The sequence below is a fragment of the Miniopterus natalensis genome, chromosome 10 (genome assembly GCF_054644295.1).
Source record: "Miniopterus natalensis isolate mMinNat1 chromosome 10, mMinNat1.hap1, whole genome shotgun sequence".
In the NCBI taxonomy this organism is placed as follows: Eukaryota; Metazoa; Chordata; class Mammalia; order Chiroptera; family Miniopteridae; genus Miniopterus; species Miniopterus natalensis.
The window spans coordinates 69,214,956-69,241,243 of NC_142090.1; the positions used below are offsets into that span (position 1 = coordinate 69,214,956).

The window sequence follows — 26,288 nt, forward strand, 5'->3', positions numbered from 1 at the left end:
TTTGCTTGCTGTATGTTCTTTATTTTGGATAGCTATACAGTTTAATAGCTGTGATCTGGGCAATAAGCACTGGTTTGAGGGTAATCATTTCAGGGGTTCATATTAGACACTTAAATTTTCTCTGATCTACATAAAAAGTCTTTGAATTTTCAGTTTTCATCTATATCAGACCCTTCATCTTCTAGATGACTTATGTGATAGTCATTGAGGGGTGTGTGTGTGTGTGTGTGTTTATCAGCTATATAGCCATTTTATGATAGAGTTGGAACTAGAACCTAGGTTTCCAGATTCCCTATATTGTTTTTCCTGACCATGTCTCAATTCTCTTTTTGGGGGACCATTTACATGGCAAAAACCCGAGAATTTTCCCCTCAATCCATAGTGCTCAAAGTCTAGTCTGCAGAGAAGCAGCTTTAACGTCACCTGGGAACTGTGAGAAGTGCCAGATCTTGGGCCCCATCCCAGACGTAGGGCATCATACACTACTCTGGTGGTGAGTCTAGATCTGCACGTGGAAGTTTAGGAGCCCTTGTGGTTGACCATAACCCAAGACCATTCCCAGCTTCATGGAATGCTGTCCTGATTCCCAGCATTTATTCACTTGCTGTGCTTACTGCTTGACCTTGGTGGTGGGGAGGGTTCCATGGCATGGAGGATGTGGTCTCTGCCTTTAGAGAGTTAGCTAACAGTCTAGAAGCCAGAGGGGCATTACTCCTTAACTCCGGCAAAGATGTATTGATGTGAGTCACTTTGCCTTTTCATTTCCTGCTGCTCTACAACAAGAAAGCAAACTTTATGTTAGAAAGAGAAAAAAAAATGTATAGGTGGTTCCCTGTTTGGAAGTAGTGCAGCAGAACGGAAGCTGCTGGTGAGTGGGTAGCAGCGTGCCACTTAATAGTAACACAGTTACTGCTTTCTAGGCTGTGTGTGTACGCGCATGCACACACATCCAGAAATACACGCTTTAAAATATGCAGGGTGTCCCCAAAATGTATACACGCACTTTGGATAATTATAAAGGCAGTGTTTATTAAAGTACATTTCATTTTTAAAATTAAGCTATCAGCTGTTAAATTCCCTGTACATTTTTTGGGGACACTCTGTATGTGTATTTAGTATATAAATGTATATACTTTTTTTTCATTAGGCACGTATGCCCTGTTCAGTGCCTCAAGTAAAGGAGTTTCCAAAGAATGTCATAGTTTAGCTGGCTCATTATGGAGTTCATAGTAGTTGCAAAGTATTTTATTAGCTCTTCACTAATGAGTTTTTTAATTTTTTTTCTAGTTCTTTGTATTTGACAGTAGGCCTTATTCCCCCATTTGCATAATTCCTTTTTCCATTATGTTATCTTGAATTTTAGGTCCTTCGCATTACTGGTTTTTAAATTTTAGTGTGCATCAGAATAACCTAGAGAGCTTATTTAAAATGCACATTCTACGGCATGCCCCCTTTTTGCTGATTCTATGTAGGTTCTACGTAGAACCCAGGAATCTGTGTTTTTAATAAGCATCCTAGATGAATCCGAGGCAGTGATTTAATCTGGCCTTGATTATACCCCTAATTCCTTTTTAAAAATATTGTTTGCTTTGCCTTCAGAAAGACAAATCCAAGCGTACAAAATTTTAGGAAGAATGTGCTCTGGTTTCAGTGGGAAGCACACTCTTAAGCAGTTTCTTAGGTTGTGCAAATACAAAAACAGTTAGGTGGAAGGCGAGGGACATAATCAGTGAAAAAGATCCCAAAGGCTTGTCCAGGCCACCAGTGGTTAGGACAGCAATGCCGTCTTCTGAGAGAACGCGGAGTAAAAATTTTAAGGTAACCCTCATGACCTGAAGGTGCGCGGTGTGCAGACTGTCGGTAGCGGTCAGGATTTTGTGCGCTTAAACCACTGTTAAGGAAGCAGTATAGTGAGGTTGAGGGGAGCTCTAAGTGAATAACAGGATGTACCCGGGGGGTGTGAATTCCTGCGGAAAGGACAATATAAACGAGTAATCATACAATCTAGTTAGAGAGGAAACTCAGGTTTTACTGTAACAATAGATACTTTTCCAAGAAAATACGCCTATTTATTGCAAGTTTAAATAATCCAGCTTGAATGGATCTTCTTAAACTTTGGAGCCATGACTATCCTGCTTAAGCAATACTTAAGTTTTTAAGTACGACACTGATATTTATATGTATTCAAGACCTTCCGAAATATGACCTTTAAGGGCTTGAACAATCTTAGTCATGCTTGAATTATGTTAAATTAGAAGCAGTTTCTTTGACACTATTGAATTGAAATGATTTTATAATAAATTTTGTAATTCAAGATTGTGTTTTACTATAAATACTGTGCAGGTTCTTAATTCACAAAGAAGAAACGAGGGGGGGCATTTCTGCTCTCTAATAGCTCAGGGTGCAGTGTCTCAGAAACCAACATATAGTATGTGAGATCCTTTAAAAATATGCATTAAGTATTTGTAATGAATCATTTAAGGAGCATTTTCAAGAGAAGTAAAATGCTGCTTAATAAATGTTAGTTATTAGTTTGGGTTTCAACTAAAGACATAAATGAAGGAAAGTTTGAGTGTTTAATCCTTGAAAAGTCTTGAACTATATGTATATATAGACAGTAAAGCTCATAGAATTGTCTTTCAGTGTGTACTGTCTGTTGATGCTACAGATAAAATAATCATCATGAAAACTTTTATAGAGTGCTTTATTTTGTGGGGTGCGCTTAAACATTCCGTATAGTGCCTGTTGCTCCCACTTGAAACAATGCCTACCCCATAGTAGGCATTCAGTAAATATTTATTAACTTAATTTCACTAACTTATGTCTGGAAAACAATGTAAAATTCCTATTGAATATTCTAGATGTGTTTAGAAATATATTTCTGGGGCTTGTTTAAGATGTTAATTTTTTTACTATTTCCAGGTAATCTTTCTGTTAGTGGTCAATTTGCCATTATTGGTTGTATCAATTAGTTTATTCTCTCTCTGTAAATATCCAGATGCAAGAAATAATTTGCTTTATTGAATTGTTGCAGTCAGAAGTCTTTACATGGTCTATGATTGGCTGTATCAGATGGTGAAACGTAGGAATATTTAAGGACTCAAATGTCAAAGCTCTGTAGTCTTTCTTGAACAGACTAGTATCACTGTATCCTTTCTCGGTGCTTTCAGTACCTCGCTTTGCATTCTTTAGCCACACTCTTTGCTCCTTGGCCATCGCTTTATATTTATCATCTTGTTCCTGGGCCACTGCACCTTTTCTTCTTTGCTTGATGTTCCTTTTGTACTTCCCAGCAGTCTGGCAATCCTGTTACATTTTTTATTTTTGTCAGCATCAATGTGATGTACAAATAGGCCTCTGGATTTAAAATATCACCCCCTTTGCAAATTTGAGAGATGAGAAATTCCAGAATAAGGTGGTAGTTTATTTTTTATTTCTGCACAATGGACACATTTAGACATGTTTTAGGATTAATAATATATTAATAACAAATAATAGATTAAAATATTAGAAGCTGCTTAAGTTCTGTTCAGTTTTCTTAAGTAGCACTGCTCTTCTGTATTGCCTTCTATTTTTGCCTGCTTATTTTTATTTTTTTAAAGACTCCTCTAAATTATTGTATCTTCGAAGTATTTCTGGAGAGCCTTTTCTGTTTTTTTAGCAAATAACAGAAATCTAAAATTTGCTGTTTTCTGATGTTGGCAATTAAACATGGTCAAGTGCAATTTTTCACCTCTCAAGATAGATTAAATCTGGCCAGCAGGGAGCCTGAGGACAGCTAAGTGGTCAAGTGGAGCTGTGACCTGACGAGTGTGTACACTTACGTGCTGGAGATGCAGACTGGAAGAGCCCCTAAAACCCTTAACATCTTCAAACCTTTCCACCAAATTCCAGAAATTTAAGATGACACTTTACTTTTTTTTCTTTTTGTAATTCATCTTTAATGTTGAACGTATTACAGATGTCTCCCATTTTTCCCCCATTGACCCCCCCCCCCAGTCCCTCACCACACTATTGTCTGTGTCCATGGGTTATGCATATATGCATACAAGTTCTTAGGTTAATCTCTCCCCACCCACTTCCCCACCCCTGCCTTCCCCCTGAGATTCCTCAGCCTGTTGCTTGCTTCCATCTCTATGGTTGACACTATCCTTTTTGTTTTGTTGTTTTTGTTTTTTGTTTGTTTTGCATTGTTTAAACCTCTACCAAAGTTTATGTACTTTCTTAGAATGTCGTATAGAGTGTTCGGAACACTGATTTTTAGCACAAGCTACATGTAATACATGAAAATCCAGACTGTAATACGTGTTCAAACATGCTCTTTCAGTAAATGGCTTTATTATTTTTATTATCATCATTATTATTTTATTGTTTGAAATATTACAGATGTCCCTTTTCCCCCTCATTAACCCCCTTTACCCCGTACCCACTCCCCCCTCCCCTCAGGCCTTCACCACACTATTGTCTATGTCCATGTGTGCATATATGCATATAAATTCTTTGGTTACTGCCTCCCCCTCCACCCACCTGCCCTCCTCCATCCCTCTGAGATTCATCAGTCTGATCCATGCTTCCATGTTACTGAATCTATTCTATTCATCAGTTAATTAAGTTCTTTAGATTCTACATAAAGGTGAGGTCATGTGATGTTTGTCTTTCTCTGCCTGGCTTATTTCACTTAGCATAATATTCTCCAGGTCCATCCATACTGTCCCAAAGGTCACGAAATCCGTGTTCTTTCCAGCTGCATAGTATTCCATGGTGTAAATGTCCCACAGCTTTTTATCCACTCATCTACTGATGGGCACTTGGGCTGTTTCCAGATCTTAGCTATTGTAAGTGGCGCTGCTATGAACGTAGGGGTGCATATATTCTTTCTGATTAGTGTTTCAGGATTCTTAGGATATATTCCTAGAAGTGGGATAATTGGGTCAAAAGACAGCTCCATTTTTAATTTTTTGAGGAACCTCCATACTGTTTTCCATAGTGGCTGCACCAGTTTGCATTCCCACCAGTAGCATACCAGGGTTCCCCTTTCTCCACACCCTCGCCAGCATGTATCATTTGTTGATTTGTTGATGGTAGACATTCGACAGGTGTGAAGTGATACCTCACTGTGGTTTTAATTTGCATCTCTCTGATGATTAGCGATGTTGAGCATTTTTTCACATGTCTCTTGACCGTCTGTATGTCCTCTTTGGAGAAGTGTCTGTTCAGTTCCTTTGCCCATTTTTTAATTGGATTGTCTTCCTCTTGTTGAGTTGTATGAGTTCTTTCTGCAGTTTGGAAATTAGCCCCTTATCAGATACATCCTTGGCAAATATGTTTTCCCAGACCGTGGGGTTCCTTTGTAATTTGAGGCTGATTTCTTTTGCTGTGCAGAAGCTTTTTAGTTTGATGTAGTCCCATTTGTTTATTTTTCTTTTGTTTCTCTTGCCCTAGGAGATGTATCAGTGAAAATTCCACTTTGTGAGATGTCTGTGACTTTAATTAAAAAAAAAAAGTGGAACATAAATTAGAAAATAAGTATTAAACTCAAATACCATGTTGCCTCTGAGATGGAAAACATTTACCAAGTTGAAATAACTTAAATGACTGTGATTAATAGTAGTTTATTAGGGGAGACTGGGATGTGGGTGGTTACAGTCCAACCTTTGAAATTGGTTGATCTTAAGAGAAAGGGTTGCTTTTCTCCCACATATTCTGCCTCTTATGCCAGGATCAAGCAGTGGGCATTGAGCTTGTTGACCAATATGAGTAGGTATGATGATGTTTCATTCTTTTTTTTTCTTTTTGTAAATTTATCTTTATTGATTTCAGAGAGAGGAAAAGAGAGGGAGAGGGAGAGAGATAGAAACATCAATGATGAGAGTCATTGGTCGGCTGTCTCCTGCACGCCCCCTGCTGGGGATCAAGCCCGCAACCCGGGCATGTGCCCTGACCAGGAATTGAACCCCAGTCAACTGGATCCTAGGTCGACGCTCAACCTCTGAGCCATGCCCAGCTGGGTGTGATGTTTCATTCTTAGTAATAGTAATTTCAGCATAGAAAAATTTGAATTAGATTTCATCATCACCTTTTAAAATACTCATCATCATATAAGTATTGTGTTTAAATTATTCTCCTTTTGAACAGCAACACCCAGAATTAAAAATTTGGGAATAACTAATCCATGTTCTCTGTTGAGACACAAATATCTAATGAGGTGTAAAAAGACAGAAAAGTTTTCTTTCTCTGAGACAGTAGTTGGGGTCAGTGGCATATAGTATGTGATAATTTAGTAAAATATTCATAGTAAGTGTTGCATCATTTAAAATATCATTCAGCCCACGGGCGTGGCTCAGAGGTTGAGCATCGACCTAGGATCCAGGAGATTATGGTTTGATTCCTGGTCAGGGCACAGGCCCAGGTTACGGGCTCAATCCCCAGTCAGGGGCGTGCAGGAGGCAGCTGATCAGTGACTCTCTTATCATTGATGTTTCTCTCTCTCTCTCCCCCTCTCCTTTCCTCTCTCTGAAATCAATAAAGATATATTTTAAATAAATAAACTACCATTAACCGTGAAATCTTTCCTCCTCCATGCTCTCTGAGTCATGGGCTATTCTATGAGACTTAAAATATTGAGATGTTTAAGTTTTCCTTTCTGCAAGAAACCAAAAGATATTTTTCTGTAAGTTACTTTAAGTCTGATAAAAGTAAGTTTGGGGATCTGAGTTTCTAATTCCAAAATCCTGCGTTTGCAAATGTCATAGGGAATAGTTTTCTGGTTATTTTGGAAACTAGGTAATATAGGGGAAAATCTTGAGTCTTGCTTAAAATCATCACCATTTTATAAAGTTCTGTCTGCACACATTTTAAATCTCATGAAGTCAAAAAATGCTGGGTGAGGAGAGGATGAGAACAGTTAACATTATGGGATGATCTAACACTTACTCTACCTTGCTGTTTACCGTGGACCTTTGTTGACTATTTTAAATAAAAATTTTATGTGCTCTCTTAGTCTTCCTTTGGTTAGATGCTTTAACAAATCACTTCCAGTTCATTAGGTTTTTAAAGAGAGCTATTGTGGTTATTCATCTTTAGCTTGCATGTTTCTCTGTATTTCAGTCCTGTTCTGGTATCTGTGTAGCAAGAACGTGATCTTGAAAAGCAGATATATATGCATGTATGAATGCCAATGAGCTTGAACAAGCGGTAAAAATGAATGTAAAGCCCTTTTAAAGGTTGATATTTTATAAAGTTAAATGGGTTTGTGTCTGTCACTGTACAAAATTATTACCATATTATTAACTATATTATCTGTTGTGCATTACATCCGGATAACTTATTTTATAATGGGAAGTTTGTATCTCTTACCCTCTTAATTCTAGAAATGTTCAAAATATTTGTTTGCCTAAAAGATCAACCAGCCAGCCAGGCATGGCTCAGCAGTTGAGCGTTGACCTAGGATCCAGGAGGTCAGGGCATGTGCCTAGGTTGCGGGCTCGAGCCCCAGTTGGGGGCGTGCAGAAGGCAGCTGGTCAGTGACTCTCATCATTGATGTTTCTCTCTCCCTCTCCCTTCCTCTCTGAAATCAATAAAGATATATTTAAAAAAAAAAAAAGATCAGCACATTTGATCTTTCTATAATCACATTCATGCAAATTGAAACGCATGAATAAAGTAGATGAATCAGTACAATTCTTACTGAGTGAAGTCGAACTGGCAGTCAAATCTGGACTCTTACATTTAACAGTATAACCTCTTTGGATCAACAGTTTAATCTCTTTTTCATCACATAGTCCAAGTTACAGTGTGAGGTTCATTAGATTCTGTGAATAAATTTAATATTTCATGATTTTGTATAGGACACTTTCATCTCTGAGTGTGTATGTTTGCTTTGACAAGTATTTAAAAAAACAAACAAACAGTGACAAATATGTATCAAAGATTCAAACTATAATTCAAACTCATTACATCCTTTAGTACATGTTTTGCTTCTTTTCTGCCTTTTAAATTTACTGCTTTAATGGGTTTTCTCTTTGATCATTACCAAGTGTTTTATGACTCTAGGATCTTTAATTGCTTGGCCATGAATAGGTCCAGTTGGTCATAAATTTATCCTTTAGCTTTTTGGGCGGGGGGGCAGGAGGAGTAATAGTAAAAGCCAGCCAACTTTAGTAGGTAATTTTTCCTTTTAATTTTTTTCCAAATATAGGTTTTAAGTGTCTATAATTAAATCATTTGATTTTTTTTTTTGCCATGCTTTGTAACCTGGTTAATGGAAAATTACATCTTCACGTTATAGGGTTTTAGAAACTGTGTTCACTAATATAACATTAATCACATTAAGGTCTGTAATGAGACACATTATGACTAATCATTTTTACTTACTAATCTTTTTATGTGTTATTTTAAAATCCTGCTCTTAAAGCCTTTTAATCATTTATTAGTTCATGGCTAAGATTTAGATTTTGCAGCCATTCTATAGTTGTAATAGTGTTTTAAACCACGGAAGCAAATAAAATTTTCCTGGGGAAAGTATATGGAATAAGAGGAAAAATACCAAAGACGAGATGTTTTAAGGATGGGCAGAAGTGGAGGAAAGCAAATGTGTGTGTGTGGAATATGAAACCATGGTAAAGTGGTCAAGAGTTCACGTAGAGATGCCTTCATGTGGTGTTTCAGGTTCTTAAACTAGAGGGCCAGAGAGAGAACTGCACATGAAAATGTAAACAAAAATGACATTTACGTCCATACAGAAAAATAATACTAGAGGTAATTTTTGCCTCTTGGTTGTCTATAGAAGCCATCAAACTATTCAGGTATCAGCAGCGGGTGGTCAAGAGGGAGATAAGCAGTCAAACTGGATCCAATCAAACTAAAATTGTCTGTATTGAATCCTTTCCGTTTCTTCTAGCCTTAAGTTTGCCCACATGATGTGGGGGTGCCCTTTGTGGTCAGCTTTAGAGACTATTTCAGTGTCAGCTGGATTCTTGACAGTGTCTAGCTTCAGGCTTCTATTCTGTGCGTTGTAGAGACCGCATTCCCTCTCTTGATCTCAGCGTGTCCTGTACCCAAAGCACTGGCAGGCAGGAGACACGGAGGGGAGGTCAGTTAACGAATCTCGTGGCCTTAGGTAAGACCTTTAACCTCCCTGTTCCGTCTTGTCTTCATCTTCTCAGCGTGGACAGTAGAATGCTTGCCTGCCTGATGCTTTAAGCTGGTAGTGGATTTGTCCTGAAACTAGGAGATTTGTGAAGGAATTAAAATTGTTATATAAATGATAATGATTTCTTGAAGATGCATAGAGGCCTTTATAGACCTGGTATTGCTATCATCTGAGAATCCCTTTGTTGAATTAATGTTGTATTTTGATTTAGAGAAATTTGCTAATAAACTCTTTTTAGCCTTTTGATATAATCTGTAATAATTTATTTCCCCCTATTTTTTTTCACAAGTGGCACACACTCAACTCTAGACAGTTTGTTCAGGGAGAGGTGACATAGTTTGTTCTGATGAGGGTAGAAACTATGGATACAGTGTGCTTGCTCATCTAAACATGTTTTCTTTATAGTTAAGAAATACTGCATCCATTACTTAACCCTATCTAATTTATAAAAGTTTATGTGGTTGGTTGAATTTTATAATATGTGATAGCTTTGCTCTCTTTCATGCTTGTATCAGTGTGGGAATGGAATTTAACTTTTCCTTCCAGAAGTAATAAAGGAGATGATAAATATTATTATAAAATAAATTGAATTTATATCAACAATTAGATATTGAAAAGGCTTTTGCTTTTCCCTGGCAAGACATTTATCGTGTCATCATTCTGTTTAAATGCAAACTGTAGTAACAAAATACAAGATGCAGTTCACCACATGCCAATATTTCTTCCTTGTGAATTTCTCTAACAATTCAGAGCATATTTATTGAGGAGGAAATATTTGGCTTGTAGGGAGAAATGGAAATCTGAGCTCAGATGTATAAGGAAGAAAAGTGCCATATTAGGAAATATGGATATGGTTAAATGCACATGGGAGTAAGACTTGGATCAGTTTGTAATGTGACAATTTGATAATGCCATAATATATTTACACTTAAAATCCATCATCAATTAAATGTTTACTTGTGTCATTGCTTCAACAACCTCTCAATGAAGAGACAGTTGAAAATTTTTGACAGTTTATGATCTTAACATTCCTCTGAATGTTCAGTATCATATCTGTACACTTTGGAAGGTGTGCTATTCCCACAGGTGAGATTTTAACAAGTATCTGTTCAGAATAGCAAATGCTCCCCAAGTAGCAGAATCAACTGGACACTTTTTTTCAGAGATTACATTTTGTTTCTATGAACTGTCATGTATTTAATGCCAGTGGTATAATGTTAGAAGTGTCCTATGCATCTGATCAGACATAAAATTTTTATAATAATTTACTGTTTAGAAGTATTTTCAAATCTTTATTGTAGATATAGTGTAGGCATCACAGCAGTCCTACTGGATGCTCATTAATGCTCCCTGTTTAGAGATGAGAAAATACTCAATTATTTCTGAAGTGCACTTAGTGTCTGCTTTCCATAGTGGTTTGAGAGTGTATAAACTCAGCATATAGCTGTGAGTTATAGATTCCAGGTGTTATTACCCAGGTACTCTACATGTTATTTTAGCCCTCAAAAGAATTTGTCTCCAGAGTTATCACTGTCATTTAAAGATGAGGAAACTAAAGGTCAAAGGTAGTTAGCAGGGGGAGAAGTCTGGTAGCTGATTGATACTAGCACACTCACTTAGGGTCAGGCTACCTGGGTGTTTAATCCCAGCTCTGCCACTTGAAGCTCTATGACCTTGGGAAAGTTTCTTAACCTCCCTAAGTCTCAGTTTCCTAATATACTGAAAGGTCAAGAATGTCCACTCTCATAGGACTGTTAGGAAGATTAAATAAGATACAATTCGTGGAAACTGCTTGGCATACAATGTGTGCTCAGTAGGCATCACATATTGTGTGAATTGCTAAGGAAATTACTGAAGGCCACTCAGATGCTAGGAAGAAGTGACCAGTGTAACAGCACCGTAGGTCACTTTCTTACTCTTCTGTTGCTTTCTAATCAAGGCAGACGATATCAAGAAAGATCAGACTTCATGGAAGTCATAAATCACACAGGTTGGGTTGAGATTCCAGGACATAAAAATAAGTTTTCCAAAAAGTCACATTGTATTTTTAAAGAAAATGAGAATGCAAAATATTTACTTAAATCCTTTACTGATTATTAATCTTAAACATGAGAACAACAGAAATATTTGTTTTTGGAAGAACCCTCCAGTGATCCTTCCCCAAAATGCACTTGTCACTTATTAAACATCCTCCCAACATTTAGAATCGTAGGCGTTGTTTAGAATGAATTTGTTCTTATTTTTCTCTCTCAAGTTTCTGCAATACTTTAATTAAATCTCATTCTGGTACTTAATATATTTGACATTCTTTTCTAGTTCTTTATTTCCATAGCTTAGAGTCCCTATTTAAAGGCAGTCTGTGTAATGTCTAATTACATTGGCTAATATCCCCAGTACAAGGCCAGAAACAAATTGTAAATGACTCTGAGATGAATGGTCTCTTTCATTTCTTACTTATCTTCTCAGTGGCCCAGTAACTGACATCAGTTCCATTGATTAAAAATTAATTTTGAAAGATTCCTACTAAGATAATTTAGACAGTTTAAGTTTGATGCTGTTAGTATCTATCCATTTTCAAGATTACTTTGCTTGTTTCATAATGTGAGGGTTTTGGTTTTGTTGTCATTTTAATAGCAAATCTTACTGATACTCAGCATAACTCTTAAATTGTGCCACATACTGGAGATTTGGGAAAAGGAGTGGAGTGGAGTGGAGTGGAGTTAACCCTGACATTGTGAGGTTTTAATGCATTTAAGTAGATTTGGCCATTAGAAGCCCAGCAGCAACAACGAAACCTACAGAATAGAAAAGGCCTTTCTCTCTTCTGGTTTTCAATGAGAAAAGATTAAACATTTCCTTTGGTCTTGATTAACTGTTAGATCAATTAATTTACCTCAAACTATTTTTTGGCCTAAGGAAATCTGTTCTCTGGCCTTTTGAAATTGTTGTATTCAGAGGCCAGACTTTTGGCCGCTTCTTTGAAAGAGATATGTTTCAAGTTCTGCAAAGGCAAGAACTTGGCACAAGAGTCCAGTGTGACACATGCCCTTGATGATTTACCAGAATATATACTTCAAACAAGAAATGGTTTTATATGCGATGCTTTGCTCAGACTGAGGCCTCCAGTTTTTCACCAAGCCTCATTCATTATCTTTCTCACATAAAAGTCTCATGAAATAAGAAGTCTTAAAAGTTTGTCAAAGTCGGTTTTGTTTAATGGTTTATCTTTAACATCAGATTAAAATAGAAAAATGGAGACTGTGGCTATACCTAAAAGGCTATACTTTGTGACTAGTCAGTCATAAGCTCTGGGAAATGCGGCTAATCATTAAAGCTTCATTTATTGAACTCTTGAGCCGCCGTGTGCCAGGAACTTTACATCCTCATTATTCTTCACAGCAACCCCGCAGGATGGTTGGTTGGTTGGTTTCAGTTCCTGCTTCCATAGTAGGAGACAGGCTGCAGGAGCTCACACATTAAGTGGCGGAGCTGAGGTTTGAACTTAATTCTGTCACGTACCAACATTCACATGTTTTTTATTTATAATTCTTTTTTAAAAAAATTAATGTCTTTATTGGTTTCAGAGAGAGGAAGGGAGAAGGAGAGATAGAAACATCAATGAGGAGAGAGTCGCTGATCGTCCGCCCTCTGCACGCCCCCAACTGGGGATCGAGCCCGCAACCCGGGCATGTGCCCTGACAGGGAATCGAACCCCGATCTGGATCCTAGGTCGATGCTCAACTGCTGAGCCACACTGGCCAGGCCATTCACATGTTTTTAAATAAGATAATATTTGAGCTTGGGAAAATTCTAAATAAGTAAATGGTAGTTATTACTTCCATTCAGCTGTGTTGCCTCCCAGACATACACACACACACACATGTGCAGGTGCACACACAAGATGAGGGGGGGAGGAAAGAGAATAGGAGAGAGAGCATTACAATATGCCACCTCTAGTAGTAAGATTCCATCATGCCATCAGCCTTTCCTTCATATATATTACCCACAGCAGTTAGAAGATAGTAATGAAGGAGAAACCCACTCTATAAGATGTCTGCTACTTAGGATTAACCATAAAAAATTAATGTGCGAATTTTTTTGTGGATAACTTCAACACACTCCAGTGGGACAAAAAGTACAGACTTGAGCCAATGGAAAAACATGTATGTTCTTGGATAGAATGATTCAACATCATAAATAGGGTAATTCTTCATGAGTTGATTTATAGATTTAACATGTGCCTAATAATAATAGTTTTTTACCCTAAAACTAGACAAGATGATTGTAAAATTAATGGAAATATATTTTGTAACAAGGTGTATGGATGATTCTCCTCACCACCAGTTCATTGATGTTTAGATAAGTATATAGAGGTATTAAAATCATTATGTTCTGATAAACTTTATTCTCATAAGTAAGTAAATAGGAATGGGAGGGGTATTTATAGCCGCACCATACAATTCTTTGAAACTTCTAAATTATGCCCAAAACCATATAGTGAACTCATCAAAAATCATTTTTAAGAATCTGTCATCTGTGTTGGAAATCAGCCACTGGCAAAGGATTATTCACTGTCATTACAGTGCCAGTACACACCAGTATTTCCTATTGTTTCTGTTTGGTGTATAGAGAGGTTTTCCCTCATATAGCCCTTGGAAGCCACTTACTTTTAAAACTACTTAATATGCCATTGTTTTTCCCTTTTTTCCCATAGTTGCATTAAAATCGTCCCCAGCTGACAGAAATGGAGTCCAGGATAACTATAGAACAAATTTGGGGGAAGACCTGCACTTTAATGAAGGAGAATTCTTATTACAGGTAAATTTTAGTAAATATAGTTCCTTATAATTAGGATGACAGTTGCAAATGGAGAATTCATTTACTGCTCATTTAATTATTTCCAGTTCATTTAAAGTTAGAAGTCACCCAGGGTTGATGCCACTTTCACCGGAACTGCGGCAGTGTGTAGCGCTGCCTTCCGTGGGTGTGCGGTGTGTCTGTGTTTGTGAGCTGTCATCATTTTAGCCATTTTAAAGTGACTTTTTTCAGCAATAAAAGTAACAGCTTTAATTGAAGTCAGTATTTATGAGTGACAATATTATCAGTTAGTCACATTACTAATTTTATAACTTCTTTCCTTGCAGGCTCTGAATGGCTTTGTGTTGGTTGTCACTACAGATGCTCTGGTCTTTTATGCTTCTTCTACTATACAAGACTACCTGGGATTTCAGCAGGTAAATACTTTTTTTTAGGTCACTAAAAACTTTTAAATTTTCTTTTTATCTGTCTTATACTTTAGGGACACAATTGATAATTTGTATATATAAAATATCAATTAAAATATGTGCTATAGAATAAGAATTGTATTTTCAGCTAATATATACTATTAATAATTTACTACATTATAATTTCCTTAAATGTTTATGGGCTTTATGGATATTGTGTTTCTTCTTTCACTTACTAAGGAACTCTCATATAAAAGAAATGTTCAGGTAAGGGGCAGATGGGGTTTGAATGGGGCAGGCAAGAGGATATTTGCCAAATAACTAGTATGGGAGGTAGAGGACATAGGACAGCTATGAGATGAATGAGGTGATATGTAAAGGGACAAGCACAATTCCATGGCTTAGACCTTTCATTATGATCTGTGGGGATTATGAAAGCTTTCCTGAAGGAAATGATATTTAAGCTAACTTAAAGAAAGTGTAGGATTCAGGTGGGTTCACAGTTGTGGAGGGAACACAGAGACAAGACAGAAGTACTGGAAGCAGCAGACTGGAAGTCCTTCAAGGAGGTGAACGTGTCTGGTGTGTTGCTACTGAGTGAGTAGTGAATAAGTGGACTAGTAAATAAGGTGTTTGGTGTACTTGGGGAAAAAGAATATAAGATGTGATTGATTTGAGCACAGTTGGTAAGTGTACTTGAATGCTAGCTATATGTATGTATCAATAGTTCCTAAATTCTAACCTGCATAAGACTCACCTGAAGAACTCGATAAAATTTTATAAAATCTTTGGCCTCAAACCCGGGTATTCTGACTCAGTAGATCAGAGTGGGGCCTGTGAATTTGCATTTCTAACAAGCTCGCAGGTGATGTTAAGACTGCTGGTTTGAGGAGCACTGTTTACACTATTATATAAAATGAAGATTAATCTATGATTTATACACAGTGGAAGCCACTAAAGGTTTGTGTTAAAGGGAGTGTGTGTGCTCCAGTCTGTTTCAGATGGTAACTCCAGCAAGTGTGTAATGGCTGCCACAGAGACAGTTTGTTAGAAGGTCAAGTTCATAGGGAGATTTCTCTAGATAGCTAAAGTAGTGGAATCTGGCTACTACCGCAGTTTCTGAAGGTATTCCTGAAGCTAATTTTGCTGACCCAGAGTTAGAATTGCTTTCAGACTTTTTAAATTTAAAAAAAAATACACTAATGTCTGTTTGAAACTTAATTACCTAGTTATCTTAATGATTTGATAATGCGATCCCTAACAGTCAAGAAATCAAAGAGATTCACTATTTCCCAATCGATTTTTTTCTCATATGTACACATTAGCCTAGAAGCTCTTTAAGAAAACGTTTGTGCCCGACATGGGTGGTGGTTTAGGTACCATTGAACTTCAAGTGGTCGGTCACTCCTTTGTGGGTAATAACATTGTTTAGTGCATCACCATCAACCCTTCCTTTTAGTTGCTTAGAATGGAATTAAATAGAATACAAAATGTTATCACACACAGTGTTTTGTGAAGCATTTTTCCATGTATGTATATGTACACATGTGACAGATAGAAAATGTTTCCAGTACCAAGAGTTGCAGTAAAAAAAAAAGGTAGAAAAATGGTTAAGGGCTCAGCACTGTAGTTAGTGCTGAGGGGCAAGAGGCAGAGGAAGGATCCTGGCCTCGTAAAGGCATCCCTTACCCTCCGGAGTCTACTTGGAGTAATTCAGTCTTCAGAAAACTGTTAGAGAACAGTGCAGAAAATACATAATGAACTATTTAGCTTAGAGAAGTCAGACAACTGGGTGCTCAGATGAGGTTTTGTGAAAAAATAGGACTTAAAAGATCAAAAAGGCATAAAAATAAGCAGAACTTAATATGATGCAATTAAGGAGTGGCGAAGTGACTTATTTGAAAAACCTTCATGTGGCAAATAACTTTCGGCTTATCAATTACAGTGCTAGTCTATTTCTAGCTTTTCCTGTCTTGGATGACTGGAGAGCTTTGCAATCCATTTGGTTCTTTCATCATCACTAACAAGCGCTCGCTAATCTAGCTAGGTTCTGAAATTACCTTAGTAAGTCATTTATTTTTTAAATCAGTACTGTTGTTTTATTTCTTTGTATTTTTTCCCCCTTAGTCTGATGTCATACATCAGAGTGTGTATGAACTTATCCATACTGAAGACAGAGCTGAATTTCAGCGTCAGCTACACTGGGCATTAAACCCTTCACAGTGTATAGACTCTGGACAAAGAATTGATGGTAAGAATGTTTTATCGAAAAATAGCTTTGGGCTCTGGCCAGGTAGCTCAGTTGGTTAGAGCATCATCCAGATACACCAAGGTTGTAGGTTTGATTTCCAGTCAGGGTACATACACTAATCAAGGAATGCATAAATAAGTGGAACAACAAATCGATATTTCTTTCTCTCCCTCCATCTCCCTCCCACTCTCTAAAATAAGTAAATTTAAAAAAAGATAGCTGTGATGTTTTTAATATAATTCTATGGAAGGAGGTAGAGAACCTATAGGGTCATAGAACTCCTTGGTGAAGGTAGGAAAGTAGTAGAAAGCCGTGTGTCTCTAGCTGCAGGTCACAAAGAGATTGGTGAACTAAGGGATATTGTTTCTTCCCCCAAAAAAATGAATGATTTTATTTTTTATCTTGTTTGATTTGATTTATATAGTATTTTATATTAATCAAAAATGAATAAATCTAAGGAATATTGTGACAGCCATTGAAGACTATCAAGTGGGAAAGTGTTGCATACTCATTCATAAATTTATAAAATTACTCATGCTGTTGTGGAAGATGGGAAGGAATGTACAAGGCCGATACTGGAGTGTGTGTAAATTGTTCTGTGTTTAAAAGGCACAAAATCAAAAAGAAAACTAGCACATCCAAGTATAAAAAAATTTTTCCCAATGCAAACAGTGTTTTCAGAAGTTCATGGAAGTGTTAAATAGAAAAAAAAAAGATGGCATTGGTGTTAAAAATGTGGAAATTGTCGGCAGTGATAAGCCAATAGAAATAACAAAACTGAGGTCAAGTTGTTCTATGAGATAAAAGTGATTTTCAGTAAGTTTTAGTTTCTTTTCATTAGCTCTTCTGAAAATGATTATCTTTTTGTACAGACTCTAATTTAGAAATTAACACAAATTTCAACTATGCAAACACTTTACAGCAAAATGGAAAATAAAAATTTTGTGTTGCTGTTATTTTTACAGAAGCTAATGGCCTCCCACAGCCAGCAGTGTACTATAGCCCAGACCAGCTTCCCCCAGAAAACTCTTTGTTTATGGAGAGGTGCTTCATATGCCGACTAAGGTGTCTCCTGGATAATTCATCTGGTTTTCTGGTAAGGTACAAAATCTTATGATCCTGGCGTTCGCTATTATTTTATAGAACTAAAAGATTAAATGAAACCAGTATTCTTTGGTTATATTTGAGTTCTGTTTTAAAAATCTACTTCATCAAATAATTTGATAAAGAAAAGTAACTTTGCCCGGGTGGCGTGGCTTAGCTGTTGAGCATTGACCTGTGATCTAGGAGATCGTGGTTCGATTCCCGGCCAGGGCACATGCCCAGATTGCTTGCAGGAGGCAGCCGATCAATGACTCCCTCTCATCATTGATGTTTCTCTCTCTCTGAAACCAATAAAAATATATTGAAAAAAAAAAAGTAACTTTAAAATATCATTATTTCTGATTTTTGAATCTTTTCTGTAACTCCAAAACCCTATCCTTTAGGGTGCCGTCAAAGATTGAGGGAAATAACATAGAACCTTGTATTTTCCCTGTTTTTATGACTTTTTAGGTATATGATGAAGAATTATGTATCCTTTAATAGCAGAATGTTTACCCTCCTTGGATGTAATGCCTTCTAGACAGAGAAATTATCCTGGCCTTTTCCATATGGGTAGAGTAACTGCCATGTAGAAAAGTGGTGGTTTATTCATGATTGCAGAATCGTCGTGTGGCATGAGATGCTGTTGCGTCGTCTGAACACCTGGGTAGGATCACCACCGAGCGGCTGAGGCAGGATACTAAGAATGCAGATGGTCTGTCTTCTCCATCATCTGTACTCTTAAGATGGCACACTCTAAAAAAAAAGTGCCCAAATAAGTTTGGGACAATTAGTTCTCATATTTAAACGGGTTTTCTTACTGCAGGACTTTTCAGAGCCTTTATGAAAGGCACATATTATGCCGTCATCCCCAGTGCAGAGGATCATTGAACCCTTTGTTAGACGATCTAGTTCCATTCATCTTAGAGTTCATCAAATTGCAAAATTCATCTTCCTAGGCTGCCTCTCATACATGGAAGAGGCATGAAAATCTTTGTCAAAACTTGCCCTCTTTTTTTATTTAGAAAACAGAAGGCAGCATAGCTATCCCAGTGTACTCCCAGCCCCCCAGAAAAGATAGCACACTCCACCAGCACAGGAGAAAGAGACTAGAAGGTGTGTTGTATATTACTTTTGTGAAATATCAGGAATTTGAAACAGATAATCAAATCTTAATAAAGTTGTATTTTATCTTTAGATGAAAGATTACCATGAGCTATGAAATACAATATGAGCTGTGGAATATAGCTAATATGTGTTTGAAAATTAATCTGTACTTGATGACTTGGTCACCATTCTCAGTGAGGAAATATGTATTGAGTGCATGGGTGCAAGGAGCTCTACTAGGTGTCAGTGATGGGGCATTTTCACGCCTAGAAAATGATACAGGTGGTTCTTGTGACCATTAAAAAGCCAGGAGTGGTTCACTTCTCTGTCCTTCAAGATGGTCCTCATCCTACATTTTGGGATCGTTTTAACAGGCTTTCTGTGGAGAAAGGAATGAAAGAAAGTAGCAGTTGTCAGCCTCAGGAACCCTGGATGTTACCATGACTGAGCCTTTTAAAAGGAACAATTTTAAACTGTTGATTTTAATGAACTGTTTTTGGTTTTTTAAGGCAATGAATTTCCAAGGGAGGTTAAAGTATCTTCATGGCCAGAACAAGAAAGGGAAAGATGGGTCAGTGCTTCCCCCTCAGCTAGCGCTGTTTGCCATAGCTACTCCACTTCAGCCACCATCCATACTTGAAATTCGAACCAAAAACTTCATCTTTAGAACAAAGCACAAACTAGACTTTACACCTATTGGTTGTGATGCCAAGTAAGTAAAACGTTTTCAGCTTCATTTTTATCAGGTGTATATACTGTACAATGCAGTAAGTCTCTCTTAGCATGTAAAACATAGCGTAGATTATAATATTGTATATTATTATAGTAGCTATTATTTATACTCTTTCAGTATCTTTCTTTTAAAATTTATCAGACTCACAAAATCATAATTTTTTACAATACTTGCCCCAGTTTCTATATAAAAAAGATGATGTGCTTAATAAGATTGTTTTACATTTTTAAATTGCATAAACTTTATTTGATTCTTAGCCCTAGAAGTTTAGTAACTTAATATCAGGAGTATGATATTAAGCATTCATGTATATCAAAACTTACCATGCCCGCCCGGTGTGGCTCCATGGTTGGTCGTCGACTCATGAACTAAGAAGTTGCTGGGGTTGATTCCAGGGCACATGCCCAGGTTTCAGGCTCGGTCCCCGGTAGGGGGCATCTGGCCGATGTTTCTCATTGATGTTTCTGTCTCTCTTTCTCTCAAGTCAATACAAAAACATATTTAAAAAGCATATAATTGCTTTTCTCCTAATATGGAAATACAGAGAGGTTTGAAAAACCCTGCCCCTCAAAAATGGAATATAAGCATTCTAGATTTTTTACTAAAGATTGTGTTTTCTATGCAGTCTACTCTGTTGGATTTATCTTTAACTTTCATGGTCTTTATTCAGGAGAAGAAAATGCTATAAGCAAAAGAGAACAGTTACATAAATTTGGTTAATTTTTTCTACCTGCTCATGTAAAATTTTACATTCTGCTAATTAGTAAAACCTATCGCCGAAAATAGCATATAGCTGATGAAATTATGTTGGTTCCTTCATTTATGTTACATTTTATTTTTTAACAGAGGAAAACTCGTTTTAGGCTACACTGAAGCAGAGCTGTGCATGAGAGGATCAGGATACCAGTTTGTTCATGCTGCTGACATGCTTTATTGTGCTGAGTACCATATCCGGAGTGAGTTGTAGTTCCTCGTGAACATGTCCATAAAAAAGGGCATATACTCTAGTGCATGCTTCAAATTATTACATAAAGAAACTGGATGATCTTCTACTCAGAATCATGCCTTGTGATTAACCTGAGTTATACTCTTAACTGCTCTGCAGCTGCCACACAGGAATATAGAATAGTTTACTATGAAAATGACTATTTTGTACCATGTTTTTCTCAGGAGTTTTTTTGATGGTATAATTATTCATTCATAAACATTTCCTATTTAGAATTAAAACAATTTTTATCTTTTTCCCCCAAAACTGTACTCTATAATGTCATGTGTTCCTAGAATTGTCTGTTATAAAATCTTCCCCTTAACCTTTTAAATTATAAATTTAGTCTGAAATAGGAAAAATAACTCCCAAGAACTATATCCATGCATTTTTAACGTACTGTTAAAAAGTTGTCAAGATATTTATCATCTTTGGTGATAAATACGCCTGGAAATATGTTAGGGGGGCTTGTTTCAGAGATTTTCTTTAATATGTTGATTTGGGGTTTGATAATTTTTTATTTTATTTTAGTGATTAAGACCGGAGAGAGTGGCATGGTAGTGTTCAGGCTTCTTACCAAAGACAATCGGTGGACCTGGGTCCAGTCTAACGCCCGCTTGGTTTATAAAAATGGAAGACCAGATTATATCATTGCAACTCAGAGACCTCTGACGTAAGTACAAAGACAGAATGCTTGCTGTTAATTGTTTATTTTAATAACACTTTGGTTTATAAATGCTCCTGAAAACTTAAATAATACGTATAGAAATAAGAAGGCATAGGTGAAGGGCATTGAGAAGATAGAATTAACAGACTTTATTAAACAGCTAAATATTTAGAGCTTTGGGAGGAGAACAGTGAAAGGAAACGTTAGGGTTTTATCCTGGGTATGTGCAGGAAATATGAAAAGCTAGTGCCATCTGTAAAATAAAAAGACAACAGTACTTTGCTTAGCATATGTTTTCTAAGCAAGCAGTGATTTTTAAGTTACATATTCTGGAAATGAGTATTTTGTGAAATACGTGCATTGTAAGTTTTTTCTAGAGAATTGATTTTTTGTATGTGGCTTCGAAGTAAGAATCGAGATCATTTTTTTCTCCTTATATCTATTAAAACCCTACAGTATTTATGAAGCAGTGCCTCTAGCCATAATTTATAGTGCCATAAAGTTTTATGTTTATATTTTAGGTTGTAATTTTTGCAGGGGCGGGTGGGGAATCATAAACATCCCAGATCATCCATGGTGAGTGTATTAATGGATAAGGGTGCATTTTTAGATTAAAATGAAAGCTTATCTACTATTTAACAATTTAAAAAAAAGTTGGATATGTATGTCCAGTTGACCAGTAACATATATTGAAAAAGCCATCTTTTCTCCACTGCACTGTGTTTTGATCAGATGATGGTTCTCTTTCTGGACTCTGTTATGTTCATTGGTCTAGTTGTCTATTTTTGCACTAAGAACACATTGTTTTATTAAGTCTTGATATCTGAGTATATGCCCTTCACTTCGTTTGAGATTTTTTTGTTTTCCTTCAAGATCACGTTGGCTCTTCCTGACCCCTTTATGCTTTCATATACATTTTAGAAATCAGTTATCAGTTCCCACTAGAATATCTAAAGGGATTACAGTGTAATCCCAAATCTATACATGGGATTACACTGAAACTATAGCTCGTCTTGGGAGAATTAACATCTTTATAATACTTAATATTCCTACCCATGAACATGGTGAATGTATGTACATATACTTAGGTAAATACTACATAACCATGTACCCCTATGTCTTTATCTCAATAATGGGTTGTATTTTTCTTAGGTGAGTCTGGGACCTCTTTTATTGATGATTCTATTCCTAGATATTTGAAGTTTTTGCAGTGCTGTTTTAAATGATGTTTGTGTATATGTACACATACATAATTTTCATATTGTAAATTATGCTAATCTTTTCCTTTTATAGCTTCTGGGCTTTGCATTTTATTTAGATACCTCTCCCACTCAGGAGTCCCAATATCGTAGTTTGTTTTTATATTTGGATCTTTATTCCACATGGGATTTTTTTGGTAGGATATCAGGTAGGGGTATACCTGTGGAATTAATGACTATACTGTTTTTAGACAAATTCTAAATCATTTAAATATTTTTTTAAAAACAATTTCATAGCACTAGTCATCAGAAAATGTATGTCAAAATAAAGTTTTTGTTCCCTGCTGTCAATGACAATCTATTTTGCTTGCTGCTTTTAGAGATGAAGAAGGAACAGAGCATCTGAAGAAACGCGATTTGAAGCTGCCTTTCATGTTTGCCACTGGAGAAGCTCTGCTGTACGAGATAACCAACCCCTCTCCTCCCATGATGGATCCCTTACCAGTGAGGACTAAAAATGGGGCTGGTGGAAAAGATTCTGCTACCCAGTCAACTCTGAATAAGGACTCTCCCCATCCCAGTTCTCTCTTGAGTGCCATCATGCAACAAGATGAGTCTGTTTATCTCTGCCCTGCTTCAAATAGTGCATCTTTCGACAGAAACTTTTTTAATGAATCCATGAACAAATGCAGTGATTGGCAAGACAGTATTGCATCAATGGGGAATGATATCCTGAAACATGAACAGATGGGTCAGTCTCAGGAAATGAACCTGACACTCTCTGAAGGTCATGGAGGCCTCTTCCCAGACAACAAAAATTGTGACTTGTACAGCATTATGAAACACCTCGGCATCGATTTTGAAGACATTAAACACATGCAGCAGAATGAGGAATTTTTCAGAACTGACTTTTCTGGTGAGGATGACTTCAGAGACGTTGACATAACAGATGAAATCCTGACGTTCGTCCAAGATTCTTTAAATAAGTCTACCTTCGTTTGTCAGGGTTACCAGCAGCAGCCGCCCACAGCGCTAAACTCAAGCTGTATGGTCCAGGAGCACCTGCAGTTAGAGCAGCAGCAGCTACAGCAGCAGCAGCAGCAGCAGCAACTGTGCCACAAAATGAAGCACATGCAAGTCAATGGCATGTTTGCAAACTGGAGCTCCAACCAGTCCGTGCCTTTTGGTTGTCCTCAGCAAGACAGTATACAACAGTATAATGTCTTTTCAGACTTACCTGGGACTAATCAAGGGTTTCCCTACAAATCTGAGGCGGATACTGTGCCTTATACACAGAACTTTATTGCCTGTAATCAGTCTGTGTTACCACAACAGCCCAAGGGGACACAGCTAGACTTTCCCATGGGGAATTTTGAACCATCCCCATACCCTACTACTACTGCTAATTTAGAAGATTTCGTCACATGCTTGCAAGTTCCTGAAAACCAAAAGCATGAATTAAATCCACAGTCACCTGTGGTAACTTCGCAGACATGTTATGCCGGGGCTGTGTCCATGTACCCATGTCAGCTGGAGCCTCAGCAAAGCAGTGTGGCTCAGATGCAGTACAATCTAACCCAGCCAGGGCCACAGGCATTTTTGACCAAGGTAAGGATGTTATCAAACTAAACCCTTTCAGTGATTCTTCTTACATTATAAATACATGAGTTGAAATCTTATCTAAATTGTTTATGTCAGAGAGCATTTCTAATTATGTCTGGGACTACTTTTTTTTATAAGCCAGTACTTTTCCAGGATGTTACAGACACAGGTTATCATATTAACCTGAATTGTAAAGGAAAAAGAAATCAAGGGCTAAAGTGACGTGAATGTATCCTTAAGTTACCAGGTGACATTAGTTCAAAGTATATTGTTTAAAATAGAGATTTTGATTTAGCTTGCTGCTTTAAAATTACATCTTAAAAATTCAAACTTCAAAAATATATTTGAATTTTTAAAAATAATTTCTCAGTGTTTTAATATATAGCTTAAGTTAAGTGAAAAGCAATGTAGGTGTGTTTCTTCGCATGCCTTTGCCCTGATGATGCCTGGAATTTAGGCCCAGGCACCTTCTTCCTCTCTAGCAACCTGTCTTATCGGCCACCTTTTACGCCTTAAGGTGAAATGTTTTTTCTGACGTTCTTAAAAATGGGGTAACTTGGCTGTCTTTCTGTCATGGGACTTGAGGTTGATACTGTATTTTTATTGCTTAAATGTGTCATCAGGACCCTCCCAGCAGCAAGCACACTTTAAATCGAAAAACAATCACTTAAAAAAAAGTTAACCTGATTATATGTGCTCTCTTTGGCCACCCAGGAATTGAGCATGTTTGCTTTTACGATTTTCCATTAAAAAAATCGTTCATTTTAAAATGTATTTAAAAATTTAGTTTTGACTAAAATTAAGTTGTTCTCTATGGACTGTGTATTAGAGTATAGTCATTTCACAGTGTTACTGGATCTTTGTCCCTGATGGTTTTTTCTTTCATACATTTGATTTAGTCTGATTGTATATGAGAAATGGCAGAAAAGGGCAGTGAAGTTTCTTCTTTTCATTCCTGACATCCTTTAATTGTATTAAAATTTAATATTCAGTTACAGTCTGTTTCACAACATTGCCATGAAGTTAAGCATGGGTAGGTTTATATACTCTTGAGTAAATTGTTAGAGAACTTATTTATGTAATTTTACATTTTGAACAGGGCTCCTGAGTCCTTGATAGTGATCCCTTCACTATTGTGTGTTAGTTCTTTGTGAATAATAAGAATTGTGTAGACCTTCCTCTCCCCTCTCTGCAGGGGAACTACTCTATATGTGGCTAGTCCCAGGTGAGCTGTAAGTGTAAAATACATGCCAATTTTGGAGATTTAATTTGAAAAAAGAACCTTTTATTATTTTCATGTTGAAATAAATTACAGCTATATTCGGTTAAGTAAAAAATATATATTTACATATATATATTTTTTAAATATATCTTTGATTTCAGAGAGAGGGAGAGAGAGAGTTGAAACATCAATGATGAGAGTCATTGATCGGCTGCCTCCTGCACACCCCCTGCTGGGGATGGAGCCCACAACCCGGGCATGTGCCCTGATGGGGAATCGAACCACAATCTCCTGGATCCTAGGTCAATGCTCAACTGCTGAGCCACGCCTGCCCGGGCAAGTAAAATATATTAACATTTTACTTTTCAATGTGGCTACTGGAAAAATTAAAATTACATATGTGGCTCACTTCTGTTGAACAGCACTGCTCTGGACAATGTTTAAAGAGAATTGCTGGCCCACGTTATGACTGATGAAAGTGATTTATATAAAACACAACATTCTCTAGGCAAATAATACTACCTTCCTTTTGAAGACTTGACAGAGGTGCCATTTACTGAAGGTCTAATTATGTGGTTTTTAATATGTGTTTTGGAGGACCTTTGAAATAATCATCATTTTGATAAGTGAAGCCTAATGTTACATAGGCTTTAGAAAGGTAGATTTTATTTGAAGGAATTAAGGATATGAATTTAATGTTTGAAAGTGTCTGCAGCTCTCATTAACTATATACTCTAAAGGCTCTGTCATCTATAAAGCCCTACAGAACTATCTCTGTGTCCTTCCCATTTCTCCAGTAGCAGTTATGGAAACCAGATAATTTCATTTTAAGATGGCAAGAAAGAATAACTTGATTCTGTAATTAGGACAGTAATTATAGTGGTATTTACTAATTAAAAGGATGGTACAAGAAATTAGTTTAGGAATTCATACCCATGGTATAATATTTTAGGAATATTAGAAACCTCTAGCAAATCAGAACTAGCCCCTTTTAGCAAAGTCTTATTAGGTCATCTGCAGTTTTAGTGGAGTAATCTCAAATGTAATAAGTTCCCTGGTTCAC

General features: G+C 36.8%; 1 protein-coding gene across 2 annotated transcripts in view; it reads left to right on the plus strand.

Moving 5' to 3' along the window:
• The window catches only part of AHR (aryl hydrocarbon receptor), a 41,973-nt gene that overhangs the window by 13,151 nt on the left and 2,534 nt on the right, over positions 1-26,288 (plus strand). For both annotated transcript variants that reach the window (XM_016217061.2, XM_016217060.2), the window contains exons 3-10: positions 13,866-13,969; positions 14,296-14,385; positions 16,504-16,627; positions 17,593-17,723; positions 19,327-19,529; positions 20,397-20,506; positions 21,067-21,208; positions 22,782-24,009. In XM_016217061.2, coding sequence (XP_016072547.2) covers positions 13,866-13,969; positions 14,296-14,385; positions 16,504-16,627; positions 17,593-17,723; positions 19,327-19,529; positions 20,397-20,506; positions 21,067-21,208; positions 22,782-24,009 — 2,132 coding nt within the window. The remainder of the gene's footprint in view (positions 1-13,865; positions 13,970-14,295; positions 14,386-16,503; positions 16,628-17,592; positions 17,724-19,326; positions 19,530-20,396; positions 20,507-21,066; positions 21,209-22,781; positions 24,010-26,288) is intronic.